General features: G+C 33.4%; 1 protein-coding gene across 1 annotated transcript; it reads right to left on the bottom strand.

The window, feature by feature from the left end:
• Positions 1-6013: 6013 nt before the first annotated feature.
• On the bottom strand, positions 6014-9321 carry LOC140011414 (uncharacterized). Its single transcript, XM_072060229.1, has 5 exons — positions 9063-9321; positions 8092-8160; positions 7918-8009; positions 6987-7316; positions 6014-6884 (listed from the first exon to the last, which is right to left on the bottom strand). The coding sequence occupies exons 2-5, from the start codon at positions 8120-8122 to the stop codon at positions 6777-6779; spliced, it is 561 nt and encodes a 186-aa protein (XP_071916330.1). The 5' UTR covers positions 8123-8160; positions 9063-9321; the 3' UTR covers positions 6014-6776.
• Positions 9322-15302: the final 5981 nt, after the last annotated feature.

Here is a 15302-nt window from a genome sequence, read left to right as displayed (position 1 = left end):
TCCTGATAAGTAAATCCATCTAGAATGAATCTAACTGAGAAGGACTTTTTTGAATAAAGAAAAGTCCATTCATTAGGAGAACAAACTTTTTTTATAATGTGTTTTGAATGAATAATTATTTTTGGGTTCTTTTTATCTGGAATAGGGAAAATTTTCACAAATTGAGTATTTGTGAGAATCAATTCATAATAGTCTAAATTTTTGGATGGGTCATCTGGTTGTCAAAAACATTTTGAAGGGAAAAATCTTTGAGTAAAGGAATTGAGTGCATTGTAAAGAGGCACTTCTTGAAATCTAGTTAAAGTAATATGTTGAGTAAATGATTTTGTGAAATAGGGATTTTCATTAGATTTCTCAAGAGTTTTTGGAATTTGTTGAATTGGTCTTATTTGAGAAGAAGTTGTGGTACGAGCAGCTTGACTATAAGTCAATGCTGGAAAAATCTTGCAATAATTGAAATCTATTTTGAGTTACAGGAGTAAGACTCATCTCATAGTCTTGAGGAGTCTTAGGTCTAGAACTTCCTGCTTTTGAATCCATGATCCTGCAAAATTTAACAAATAATACAACTCAATTTTTGTTTTTTCTCTCTGATCACACAATTATATCCTTCTATTGACTCATCTTCTTTCCCATGAACTCTTTTGGCCCATTCTTTTTGTAATGTAGTAAGATCAATCAATCTTCTTTTTGCAAAACATTGTTCTCGAGTGCTAAGAATAGCGTTTAAAGGTGTCATCTTCACTTCATCATATTTAGGAATATCATATACTTGAATTCTCTTAGTTTTTTCCCCTTGAACTACATAATGTATTGTATCTCTCGAAATAATACAAAGATATTTTCTCGTATTATTTTTATCATTGTATCCTTTTCGAATTGCCTTGAGCAATTTCTTACTTTGCTCCATTTCCCTGTAGAAACTCTCTTGTCAAAAAATCAGGAAGAGAATTGTTTTCTCCTTTGATAAATTCTATTTCAAAATCAAATATTGATAAAATTGCTTGCTATCTAGCAAAAATTTGTTTTGAAACAATATTTTGGACATCTTTTTGTAAAACTTTTTTTGTCGATTTACAATCCATTCTAAATAAAATTTTTTTGTTATACAAATCATCTTGAAATTTTGATATACATAATACTATAGATAAAATTTCTTTTTTAATAGTAGAATAATTTTTTTGTGGAACAGACCAGGTTCCTGAATGAAATCTAACTAATTCTTCTTTCAAATCATCTAGTCTTTGTTTTAATATTCCTCCATATCCTAATTCTGATGCATCTGTTTCAGCTATCATAAAAGCTTTAGGATGCGGAAGACATAAACATGATAACGATTCAATTTTTTCTTTAAGATATCTAACCTTTTGAGTATGTTCTTCTGACCATGGTTTAGGATTTTTCTTTAATCTATTAAATAATATGGAACACTCTTGTCTTAGTTTAGGAAGAAATCTGCAATATAATTTAAACATCCTAAAATTTTTGCAATTGATTTTTCTCTTTTATTTCATCTGGAAATTTAGTTGCAAATTCTAAAGCTCTATTTATTGGCTTTATTGTTCCTTTATCTCTGTCATGTCCTAAAAATCTTATTTTAGTTTGGAATAATTTCATTTTAGATGCTGATACTACCAATCCATTTTTCTTAACTACCTTTAAAAATATATTTAGATGGTTAAAATGTTGTTTTAATGATTCTGAAAATATTAACACATCATCAATACAGACTATACTAAATGAACTATAAGGGTTGAATATATCATTCATTATATTTTAAAATTCTGAAGGAGCGTTTTTTAATTCAAATGGCATTACTTTCCATTCATAATGACCAAAGGGTGTTGTGAATGCTGTCTTATATCTATCTTCATGAGCTATTGTTATTTGCCAATATCCTGATTTTAAATCAAAATATGAAAATATCTTTGCATTATATAATCTATTTAATAAATCCTTTTTATTTGGAATTGGATATCTAATCCATTGTAATACTTTATTCAATGGTTTATAATTAATAACTAATCTTGGAACTCCTCTTTCTTTTTTAGCTTGATTCATTACATAAAAAACTGCGCAACTCCAAGGTGATTTTGAAGGTGTTATTAATCCTTTATCCATTAATGTTTGTATTTCTTTCTTACAAAATTCTAATAATTCAGTATTCATTTGTATAGGTCTAGCTTTTGTTGGAATTTTTTTTCATTAAAATCCTTTTCATATGGTAAATTTATCATATGTTGTTTTCTATCCCAAAAGGCATTCGGAATATCTACACAAACTTTTTTTAATTAATTTTTCTAATTCTGAAATTCTTTTTTGCATTTTTATCTCTTTCAATTGTTCTTTAATTTTTAAATAAGATTTTTCTTCCTTTATGTAATTTATATGTTGTTTAACTTTAGTAATAGTATTTATTGTTTTATAAATAGAGGATGATTGTAATATTTGTAATTTCTTTTGTTTAATTGGAGTTAAAAATTTAAAAGTAATAGTTTTTCCAATAATATTAGTAGAGACTCTTTCATATCCTACTGAAAATGGATATATTTGAATTAAAAAGGGTGATCCGAATATTATATCATTGCTTATATTTTTTACAATTAAAAAATTATGTCTAAGACAATAATTATTATTACATGTTGATCCTTTTGTAAATTTATATTTTACTTGTAAATTTTCTCCATTTGCTGCCATTAATGTTTCATTTGTTCTTTTACAGTATTTAGTTGGAATTATTCCTTTTTTTTATAAAACTTGAATCTGCTTCGCTATCCAATAAAGCTACACATGTTTCTTTGAATTTTTTTACTATTATTGTAACTAAAGCATACCACTTTTGAAATGTCATTTTTTCTATTACATTTAAATATTGTTGTTCATTTACTGATTTTTCTGGAATAATTATTTCTTCTGTAGTTAATGGCTCCGTTTGGATTAACTGTTTTTTGGGTTGTTTTTCAAAAACAGCACTATTCATTTTTTGGAAAACACTCAATGTTGTTTGGATTAGTTTTTTTTCAAAAACAGAGTGTTTTTGAAAAACAAGCGTGTATGGATTCACTGTTTTTGAAAAACAACATTTAATTTTTTTCCCTCTGTGTTTGAAATACTGATGACATTTGCACTTAAACAATTATCAATTTTTTAATACATAGACGAGACATAAGTGTACAATTTATTGGGCCTACTATCTGAACAAATAATGACAGGAGATGTTCTACTGGTGTTGATAATAGTACATCATATCGGCTATTGCTCTCCTACTTTCATTCCATTCAGCAATTTCTGCAGCCGACATATCTGGAGCTTGTGCTGCGGGCATTGGGTTGAAGGGGTTTATGTTATCTGCCAATGCTATATCTGCTTCTTTTTCAACAAAATATGGGTCATTTGGAACATACTCACGCATGAAGTTGTGCAAGGCACAACAAGCCAGGACAATATTATTTTGAGTAGCCATCATGTAATTCTGCATAGGGCCCTTAAGTATTAGAAATCGCTTCTTCAAGACGCCAAACGTACGTTCTATAATGTTTCTTAACGATGCATGCCGTTTGTTGAAGAGTGTCCTCACTGCCCGCTCTTGCGCGGTTCCCTGTGCACCTTTAAATGGAGCCATAAATCCTGTCATATTCTGGTAAGCCGCGTCCACCGCGTAATACTTCCCTGGTATAATGAAGAAATATTTAAAATTCATTGAAGACGCAATGAGGAAAGGAATTATGTGATTTAATCTGGACTAACCTGCTGGTGGCCACGGAAAGGCACAATTAGGATCTTGTATGACTTCTTGTAAGATTCTAGAATCATGTGCGCTACCCTCCCACCCTACCCTGACATAAGTAAATCTCATGTTGTGATCACACACGGCTAGAACGTTTTGTGATAAGCTACCATGCCTGTTCTGGTAACGTTCCCTGTCTTCGGCTGTACACCAGGCCGAAACGTGTGTTCCATCAATCGCTCCAACGCAATCCTAATAAAAAAAAAAAATCTTCCCATAAGTTGGTCACAGCTGTTAGGCATAATAAAATAGTAATTTGACATAATAGTTCATAACCTTAAACCAGGGCCAGAACAAAGCACTGTTCTGTATTCTTGGATGGGTTATGTGATAATCTACCGGTCGGACCAGGTCGCATCCCAATCGAACGAGAGATCTAAGGCAGCGTCGTAGATAGCGGTCCGTTGTCTCGGGAGAATGTTGGAATCTCTTGGCAAGCACCCTATGTCGCTCATTATGACTCAAACACAGCAGGCATATAGCAACGGACTCATAAATCCCCACCCGTTGTGTCAGGTGGGCCACCCAATAGCCCCTCAGAACCAACAAGTCACACAATTGGAGGAAAATGGGAGCTTCCATTCGAAGGTTGTCGAATATTCTGTCTCGATGGCCGTTTATCAGCTCTATAACATATTGAGGACCTGACTGTGCACCATCTCGAATTCTTCGCCGCTGCCCTGAGTTGATGTACGGATCGAATAAGGCCAATCCAGCAAGGATAAAGGCAGCGAAGGCCAACATGAGCTCCTCGTCGTCCAAATCATCAGATGAGTTCCCACCATTCACATAACCATCATACTCCATTTCGTGTAATCTGTGCAACTGCGTTGGACATGAATCTGAAAAAAAAAAGGAAAATAGAGATATCATTCAAAACCAATCTTAATTTGCCTACATTGAGCAGGAAATATAAAACTCAACATATACATGGACCAAAATTGAACAAAAACCTATTATATGCGATTTTCGGTAAGACAAGAGGATAAGTTCTTGAAATAAGTCGAGGCTATTCGCCAACCAATTTATAGCCAACAAGTTGAGGGATCAAGTAAAAGTTTTGCATCTTACATAAGAAAAAGAATCTTACATCTTCTTCAAGCAAGTCACGTATTCTTGAAAAGAATTGTTGAAGTAAGACATATTCTTGAAAAGAGTTGTTGAAATAAGTCATATTCCCTACCTAAAACTTGCTATAAAAATGACCATCATACCTAAAAGTTGCTATTTTCCTTCCAAAAGTTGCTCTTTTCTTGTCCCTTACTTCAATTACCTTACATCTTTTTCAAGTTAGTCTTGAATTCTTAAAAGATTTGTTGAAGTAAGTCAATTTCTTAAAATAAGTCTTATTCTTTATTTGAAACTTTAGGCCAAGTAAGGAATGTTGTCCCTTACTTGAATTACCTCATATAATTCTTGAAATAAGTCATACAATTGAAAAGAGTTGTTGAAGTTAGACATATTCTTAAAATAAGTCACACATATTCTTTACTATAAACTGTAGGCCAAGTAAGGAACATTATATTCTTAAAAGATTTGTTGAAGTAAGTCAATTTCTTAAAATAAGTCTTATTCTTTATTCGAAACTTTAGGCCAAGTAAGGAATGTTGTCCCTTACTTGAATTACCTCATATAATTCTTGAAGTAAGTCACACAATTGAAAAGAGTTGTTGAAATTAGACATATTCTTGAAATAAGTCACACATATTCTTTACTATAAACAGTAGGCCAAATAAAGAACGTTATCCGTTACATCTTTCTTATTATCCAACTCTTGAAATTTTTCTGAATAAGTAAAATTAGGAATCGTACGTACTGTTGAAGTAATAATGCACTACCTAACGGAGAAAAAACTAACTAATCTAGACTCAAGCAGAATGTTATTGAAGCAACGGATAAACTTTCTTGAAAGCAATTATTTATATATTCAAAAAGTATCATATTCTTGAACCTGTTGCTGAAGTAATACATTAGGTTTAGGCCAAGTAAGGAAAAAACTCTCTTACGTATTCTTGACATTCCAACAACCTGCATGGGTGAAACTATCACTCTTAACAAACATAGCAATAGCCCAACCAGTACATTTCCTGAAAAAAAAAGTGCGGTCCAACAACAGTCATATCACCATGAACAAGTCATATCCAACCTAATAGAAACGAACACAAACCAGTTTTAAATTAAAAAAAAAAGTCTACTATCCGCAAACGAATCAAGGCCACAAAGGCATCATGAATTTAATTACTCAACATTCATCCGCAACACAACAACTCAACAACTCAACAAACCAGTATTCATCCGCAAATTCAAATATACAAACCACAACACTCAGAAAGGATAAAGTCCAAGTTCCGGTAGCAAATGCTACACCTAACAGATCTCAAATATAAACAAACATTAGGCAACAACTCAAGTTTCAAATAAATGCTCCTGATGAACAACGAAAGCACCTAAAAGGGGGGTGGGGGAGGGGGCTCTTGGGAGTCAGGGGGGAAACAGCCTTTTAACTTCATCCAAGTGATGCGGTCGGCGTCACTTCCAGCTAAATTCCAAAAAGCCAGCTCTTGTTTATCCTTCAATATCTCAGCCGCGTTGTATTTGGCCATGAAATCGACGTTCTCAATAAGTTGAAGTTGATCCATGGCAATTTCATAGTCGGTTTTCTTCGATGGATCGCGGCCAGAACGATTCTTGTTCGGAGAACTAACTGAGGCACTCGTGCTGGAGCTCTTCTTCCGACTAACCAGTGACTCGATGCTTTCACAGACCCTGAGATATCTATCGGTCACTGAGCCAGAAGCGGTGGACATGGGACTACAGCCAGAGCCATCACCCGACTTCCGCTTCCTTTCCCCCCATTTCCTTTTGCTTCTTTCGGCCCTCGCACCTCAATTTCGGCTTCCTCGTCCCTGCTGGACCTTGAGCCCTTTCCCTGTGCAAGCCGGGCAGTAGTCTCCATTTCTCGCTCATCGGCTGAAGTACGGGGCTCGTTCTAGAAGCCAGAACTGAAGTCTCCCGTCGCTCCTTGGTTGACGAAGACTTCCTCAAGCAAATGATAGATGGTGCAGTCATTTCGAAATTTGCCGTATTTTGGGTTGACCTGACAAAACAAATTCAGCCAAAACAGTTTTAATGGAATATACACGTAAGAAATGACAGAACAGTTTATATACAAAAAAAAAGGCACAGAAAATGGTTAAACCTGCTCCATCGCGGCCCATTGGCTATCATCCGTAAGCCATGTAAACTTCTGGCTATCCCAACCCATTCCCATTCCACGCCTCTTAAAGGCAATGTACAGCTTGGTCTTCCCGCGCAATGCATAATACTTGCCCCTTATACTATCCTCAGTAAACGAGGTGCCGTACTGGCCATTTAACCGGCGCCGGATTTCGGGAACCACGTAGGTACTAATATTGTCCCTAATTTCACCCTGTCTATGCATCTCAACAAGGTGGTTTGCAAACTGGATTTCGTGCTGCCTAGAGTAATTACAACGCTCCTTATCTTGATGGCGCCTTTGTTTTCCCATCTTAATAAGCCATACACAAATCCAGTTGAAAAAACAGATTGTAAGTCGAAGTTGAGAAAGGAAAACAGATTGTATTGCATAAGCGGCTAAATTTATTTAAAGCTAACGTTTAACTACACTTTACAGCCAAATCTGTGGATAACCCAAATCTGTCGGCCATTAAATACACTTTAAATAACCAAATGGTTAACCGAAAAATACAGCAATAACCAGGTTTAAATACTAGACAATCACGTATTGTAATGAGGATCAAGCCAAATCTGTTAACAAAATCTAAAAATCTAGAACTAAAAAAGATTAAATTGAGCACTCATCCAACATAACACTAGCAAATCAGGAACAAAACCAGTTTTGGTAATGTGAAGTTTCGCTTTAGAGTCAAGAGTTATGACAAAAACTGAACTAAATAACAAATGCTACCACGCATAGTGAAATCCGACAATAATATTCAAGGCAATGAAGAAAAATGTTCGAATTTGCTGTTTCGTGGGACAAGGAAGAAGGTCCAACTTTAGAATAGTCAGCCCCAAACATATTATGACTAAAATGGTGTTTCACACACAAAATTAGGCAAAAATAACTATAGGAGGTACAATGGTACCTTGTAGTAGTTAGAAAGGCACTTCCGAATATCGTTTTCTGCCCAATCAGACCTGGTTGAAAGAGATTTCTGGATCCCAATCGTCTTCAATGCTGTGTCAACAACAAGGATCGTCAAATACTAGACAACCATACTATAGAATTCACGAAACAAAGGGGAAATTGGCAAATATACCTTTGGCAGCACGGCGGGTAACAGGGGGCATGAATCCTAGCCAGCGGCAATATAGAGCGGTAAAGCACCCTGTATAAGCGAATGGACAGCAAGGAGAAGTTAGACTGCTCTATAAATTCAGTTGCTTTTGGGAAATCAAACTGCCCTAAATTTTGACTCTCAACATCTGATCGCGCAAGTTTGAAGTAATATAAACAGCTACATAAATATTTGGAACATGTAGCAACAGCCGTCGAATGTAGAGTTAACCACAATCACATCATATAATTTACAGTTTGGACAAGACCAGGATTTCACCTTGAAAGTTATCCAGAGAGAAAAAGAAGAGTGATATAATCTGAACAATTCTCTATTTTGGAAGGGGATAAACAAATCAAGCAGTTTCCAGGATTTGCGTGTTCGGTAATAAAGGTATGATAGATTGAGTACTGGTGGGAAGTAAATCAAATACAAAAACAATGGACTTGGTGCTGTTCCTTCCATTATTGAAATCTCAAACCAATACCAAGACCAGGACAAAGTATAGGACAAGAAAACATTAAAAAGAGCTCCCATCTCTTCTGAAATCGCTCCGACACAGAAAGCATGATACAGAGCTAACAAGCTCCCCTTCCCCTTCCCCCGTTTTTCACATTTCGTCGGACAAATGCATCAATTCAACTGACTATGAGAACTAGTAAAAAAAGCAGAGTGTAATTTACTGCGTACCATCTTAAATTAGCATCCAAGATTTCCAGGAAGGCCTGAATATAATGGATTTTACTTCAGTTATTACATACAGAAAATGATATAATCATAGGAGCGAAGGATTTCATATCCTTGTTGCTGACCTAAAGATTTCAGACACCCAACAGACTAATGTTCGTTCTAAAGCTTCCCCAAGGTCAAAACGCAACCTTCCCCCACTGGTTTACCTCATATAATCAGCCCTGAAAAAGGTAAAATAAGCAGGGAAATCAGCAGTAGCTTACCTTATTCGACCTGCACAACGAAGATGCTCTACTGTCGGTTGCTTTTTGGAGCTGAAGACCCGCCATGATTTAGTGTCTCAGTCGTAGGAAAAGGGTGAGAATCGTGGCGTAAATGGGCCAGATTTACGTCACTGGTTGCAGATCCGGAGCATTTTGCAGATCTTGAATCCACTCTGGTTTATGCTTTTTGCTGCAGCGGCTAGAATGTTTGCGTGTTTGGGAAAGTAGTTTAGGGTTGAATGGGTCTCAACGATGAAGGCAGTCCGAGAACAAGTCTTTTGGCCATTAAGTCAAAACGACGTATTTTTGTTAAATTTTAACTGTAGACTTTATTGTAATAGACTTACAATACTGGTTGTTTTTGAAAGACAAAAACAATTTTTGCAAAAATTGACAATCCAAACGAAGCCAATGTTTTTGAAGCAGAAGGTTGATCTTTTTTATTTTCTATTAATGTCATTTTAGCTTCTATTTCTAAATCTTTAGTTTTTAATTCTATAATTTCTTGTTGTAATTGTTTTACTTGAGTCTTTAAACTATTAATTTCTGATTGAAGATCTTTTGTAGCTTCTTTTTTCATACTATTTATATTAGGATATTTATCTATTAATTTTGAAATACTAAATGGTTCAATTATTTTTGGCATCTTGTCTTCTTGTATGATTAAGCCTTTTAATCTTTCCAAATATTCTTTTTTAGCTAAAGGATCATCAAAACTTTCTATTATATCTAATAAAATTCTTTATCTTCCTTTTTTGTAATTACATTTATGTACATCGGGTTTGTAATTACATTTATATATTTTAGATTACTTGAATAATTACACTCTTCTTCACTTTCTAAACTACTTACGTCATTGTAATAATCATCTTCTGTACTTTGTTCTTTTTCATTTATTAATAAATTTATTAATTTATATTTTATTTCTTCGTCTTCTGCACAGATTTCATTTATTTTTTCTTTTAATTTACATTTATTTGCTTTATGTCCTACTTTCCCACATTTATAACAAACAATCTTCTTTTTATAAAATTTTTTGCTTTTCTTTTTCTCATAATTTCCATCTTTAATGGATTTTTTATATCTTATGTATTTTTTTATCTTTTTTACTTTTCTTTTTATGTGCTGATGGGGATTTAATTTTTTTATACCAAATGCTTCACAAAATGATCCTACTTCTTTTGTTTTGGAGCCATACTTAATTTGAAGTTTTAATTCTGAACATAATATTAAACCTTCTTTTTTCACAAAAGCAAATAATTGTCCAAAAGTAATATTTTCAAATGAAATAACATCCGTTCCCATTTCCTTTTGTAAATTATCCATTATTCTTTGTGAAAATAAACTTGGTAATCCTGTAATAAATCTTTCTTTCCAAAATGAAGCATTACAACCTAGTCTTCTTAATACATTTGTTAAAAAGATATCTTTGTACCATCTAAAGTCTGACAAAGTTGGACATCTTAAATTTGTTAAGAATGTTTTATTCGCATTTAACTCTTCTTTTGGATTTCCTACAAAATACATTACTATTGTTACAATTAAAAATTCTGCAGCATCTGATTGTACTTGAATATTACCTTGATCATCTTCAATTTCTTGTGTATGATATAATATTGATAATTTATCTTAAAATGTTAAAGCATTATCCCACCAATTTTTTAATTGTCCTGTAAATTCTGATACTAATAATGTTGCAATATTTCTTTCTTGAATATTTTTAATCTTATAAGCTAATCTAGCCATTCCCATTTCTTATAAAGTGTTTAATACTTCATATTCTGCTCTTCCATCTATATTCCATTCATAAATTGAATCTCTATCATATGTAGTAGTATGAAATTTTGATCTTTCTTCATACTAAATATCTGGGGGATTAGGTCTTGGATAATAATTTCTAATGCTTGCCAATTGCCAATCTTTTTTATTACTTCTAAAAGGTTTTCTTTTTCTTATTTTATTTATTTGATTATCTCCTTCTTCTTTAAATTGATCTTCTATGGGTGAAATTATATCTTCATCATTTTTTGAATAACTTGACTCTTCTGATGTAATTCCTTCAGTTACTACATTATCTAATGTATTTTTTCTAGGAGTTTGATTTTGAACTTCTGTTGTTAAACTTTACAACGTCTGAGATATTCTATTCAATATATTATCTGTATTGTTTATTTTCTGAATATTAACACTTTGAACTAACTCTTGTTCTCTTTCTCTAGTTAAACTTTTTGGTTGAAAATGAGGTCCTGAAATATCATTAGGAAATCTTGTAATTGGTTTTTGAATGCTATCTATCTTTGTATTTATTACTTCTATAATTTGTGATATAGTGTGAAGAATTTGATTTGTATAATTATTTTGCTGATATAATTTTTTAATATCTTCCAAATTTACATTACTACTACTACTTGATTCAACTTGTCTTCCTTTTTTGAAAGGAGATGCGATTATATCTCCTTGTCCTATGTTAATTTTTACTTCTTGTAATGAAGGATGAATTGAAGTTATCACTTGATCGTCTTTTAATTTTCATTTTTTATATAAATTGGATTGAATATTTATTTGCGGAGTATTATATACATCCTCTATTCCTATTTTCGAAATATAGAATGAAAACCAAGTAAAGAAAGGAAAATCAAACTTTCTAGTTTCTAGTTCATTCTTCCATTCTAATATTAATTTTTCTTTATATTCAGAAGATAATTGAAAAAATCAAATTCTTTTTGCTGTGTTTTCTTCATCATCAAAATCTTTTTGTAAATATTTATGATTTATTTTATATTCTCTGGTTATTACATTTATTTCTGCTTTCATTTGAGAATGTGTTGGAGAATATTCTGATTGATTTTGATTAACTACTTCTGGTACTAGAGTTTTAAACTTAAAGGTTGAAGAACTTTCTAAGGGAAAATTTGTATCAATTGATTCACAACTAGATCGTCTAGCTGGTATCCAAGAATGGCTTGAAGTTGAAGATCTTTCTTTAAATGAAGAAAATCTCATTAAAATTTTTCCATCAGGTTCTTCTATTATATCTTCTGGATTTGTTTGTTCTATATTTCTTGGTACTTGTGGATTTTGTATTATAAATTCACTAGGTATAGTGATTTCATTCCATTTTAGTCGTTTTGGAGTATAAGTAGTTGGTCTATCTACATCAACTTGTAATAATGTTATTTCTTCTTTTAAAGTTGGAGTCATAATGAATTTTGGATTTAATTGCGAAGACAAAGATCTATAATACATTCTGTAAATCACAGCAAAATTCTTTGTATGTTTTTTAGCATGGAGATGCAAAAAGCCTAAAATGAAAGGGAAAGGGTTGGAGGGGGATGCCAAATGTTAGAAAACTAAGAAAAATGCATGAAATGTAATGAGACATGCAAGTATGTACCAACGAGAGGGGACGGCCTATTGGGTCTAGCATTGGACTAGCCCTTTTCTAAAATTCTCTCACAAGCATTGGACTTGCGAGAGCTCGAGGGGAAAAACCATGACCAACGTTGGACTAGCCACGGTGACGCATTCATCCATCACATTCATCTATGACTATAGAAAGCAAGTAGACATGCCAATCACCTATAAACACGTAGCACATAACACTTAGCATGCTCGACTAAATGCAAGAGCCTAATAAAGCAAATTAACACGTAGCAACAAAAGCAAGAAATCAAGCTAATGAACCTATTACATTTGCTAACTAAAACAAATGGGGAAGAGGAAAAATGAATAAAAATGCTCTCAAAGCCCTATCTATTACAAGCCAAGAGGTGTACACATACCCCATAAAAGAATAACTTAATAAAAGCAAAAATAAATGAAAAGAATTAAGGAAAGACAAGGAAAGCAAAGTAGACATGCAATTCTCACTTAGCACGTTGGATCACATGGAGGAGAGACAAAAAAGGACAAAAGAAATGATACCTCCTCGTTTGTGATGCTAGTAAAGTGATCAAAACTTAACTTGGGCTAAAGTCAACAAAGAAAGAGATAACTTGGGCTAAAATCATCAAAGCAAGGGATTAATGCACCAATTTAATAGTAAAACATAATCAAACAAAACAAGTTAGACCAATCAATCATCAAATCCATCTCAAAATGTAATCAAATAATGCGCGGTTACCAAGAAAGATAGATTACCAATCAAATTCTAAAGTAAACACTACTAATGACTCATTAACAATCTCTCAAGTCTGATCAAACATTATGGAACTTCAAGGGTCCAATAGTAAGTAAGGGTCAAAGAGTGGTTCAACTTGCATTTTTAGGACCCAATTTGAAACAATTAATGAAGTTAAGAGGACCAATTTGATTGATTTTCCAATTTTTGGTCCATAGTAGAATTAAACACAAATGAAGGGGCTGAAAGACAATTTTTCTTTTTGTTTTCATGCATGCAAACCGCGGACATTGTCTGCAACAAAACATTTGCTTCTGATGAAAGCTTTTATACAACTTCAGTCGCAGCTTTCTTTCATTCAAACAATCCGCATTTCAATGCCTCAAATAACAACACAATTACTAAGCTTTCATCTCACTTTTCACCATGAAATCCTTATATTTAAGTATCAGCAATTCACACAAAGATCATGCAAACATCAAATAACAAAACTCTGCAACTTTCCAGCTTTGATTAGATACACTTATAGTGTTCATGAGATGTAATTTTTCATCAAAACACGGCCAGCTTCTCAACCAAACAACAAACTGTGATCTCAACATCTAAATCACGGAAATTCGGCATTCCAACAAGCAAAAATTAGGAAAACAACCGTATTTAACCAAAGCTGTGTTTAAGCAAGCAAGCAACCTTCTTATTCAACCATTCATGACTTCACTTCATATTATCGAAGCATGAAACAGTCGACAAACATCCAAAATTAGACTCTAAAGGAAGGAAGGAAGGAAAAGCTGCTGCAGCAAACTGAGAGTTTGAAGCTTGTTGCAGCAGACTCTGAATCTGACTTTTAAAGGCTCTAACAGCCATAACAAAAGATATACAGACCATTGTTGATCAAAACAGAGGGAAAGCAGGAAGAATGCACGAAGAAAAACAGTTGGCCTATGATGATAACATCAGGAAATGATTGAAAGTTTACATCTTCATCGTCAAAACCCAGATGACAGTCTGATGATTTGTGAACGAGAGAAAAAAAAAAGAATGAAAGGTTACCTTCACTTCCCTGAATCGCAGCAGAAACAACGCCTGGATAGAGAAACAATGAACCTCAGCGCAAGCCCAACGAAGGTGGAAAATTTTCATCTTTCTTTTCTGCGATTGCCCTTCAGATTTTCTACTACTTCTCTTCCTGTTGAGTTGCTTGTTGCTTTCTCGATGTCTTTTCCTAGCAGAACCTCCGAAGCTTTCTACTCAGCTCCCCTCTTTTTCTAGTTCCCGGCTCTCCCCACCAAAAACCCTCAGCTTTTTCTGTATTCTATTTTTGCTTAGCCCCGCCGTCAGAGGGAAAACCTCTCAGGAACCCTTCTTACCCTTTCTTTTCCAGTTCTCCACACGGAAACCCCCAGTTTTTCTTTTTCCTCTGATGTTTTCTATCTCTCCGATCCTCTCTCTCCCTCTGTTGCGGCTGCTGTCTTCTTATATTTATACCAGACAAACACCTCTCAAACCCTCACCTCAAGGGTGAGAATGAAAGTGGAGATTTCTTTCGCAACCCAGGCCATCCGATGAGCCTATGATTTTTTTTCAAACTTCTGCCCTGCTGCCGCAATTTTGCTGCACGTAGTTTTTTTTTTCAAGTTAATTAAATAGCAATACAAAATGATAATTTAAACTTAGATAAAATGTACAAAACTAGTAACAAAAGATAAAACAAAAACTAAAATTTTTCTTGTGCTTGATTAATGATTTTTTCCTTTTTTTCCGATTACTAAACAATAAAAAGAAATAAAACTTGTTTTCATGAATAATTTTCTCTTTTTGACAAATTTTATGCTAAAAAGTCTTACAATAAAAATAAACAACTAAAAGGGTAAAAATGAATGCAAAACTAAAAAACTAAAATAATAGATAATAGATAATGATAATCTAAAAATACTAAAAATACAAATGTTAAAAGTTTAAGAACTAAAATTATGGAATTAAAATAATAGATAACAATTATTACTAAAAAATAAAATAAAACTAGGATAAAAAATATTTAAAAAATTTGGTGTCTACAGTTTGCCCCTCTTTGTCTGAGTTTTGGAAAAACTTGAAACAAAGAAGTAGACACCAAATAC

The sequence above is a fragment of the Coffea arabica genome, chromosome 1c, assembly GCF_036785885.1.
Source record: "Coffea arabica cultivar ET-39 chromosome 1c, Coffea Arabica ET-39 HiFi, whole genome shotgun sequence".
Classification (NCBI taxonomy): Eukaryota; Viridiplantae; Streptophyta; class Magnoliopsida; order Gentianales; family Rubiaceae; genus Coffea; species Coffea arabica.
The sequence above is the reverse complement of the archived record's forward strand: the minus strand, read 5'-3'. Positions and strand labels throughout refer to the sequence as shown.

Excerpts from the sequence above, each read along its gene's own strand:
- LOC140011414 (XM_072060229.1), bottom strand. The coding sequence starts at position 8,122 with ATGCCCCCTGTTACCCGCCGTGCTGCCAAAG. Across the intron at positions 8,010-8,091 it reads TACCCGCCGTGCTGCCAAAG|CATTGAAGACGATTGGGATC; the intron begins GTATATTTGCCA and ends TTGTTGACACAG. Across the intron at positions 7,317-7,917 it reads GCCTTTCTAACTACTACAAG|ATGGGAAAACAAAGGCGCCA; the intron begins GTACCATTGTAC and ends TGGCTTATTAAG.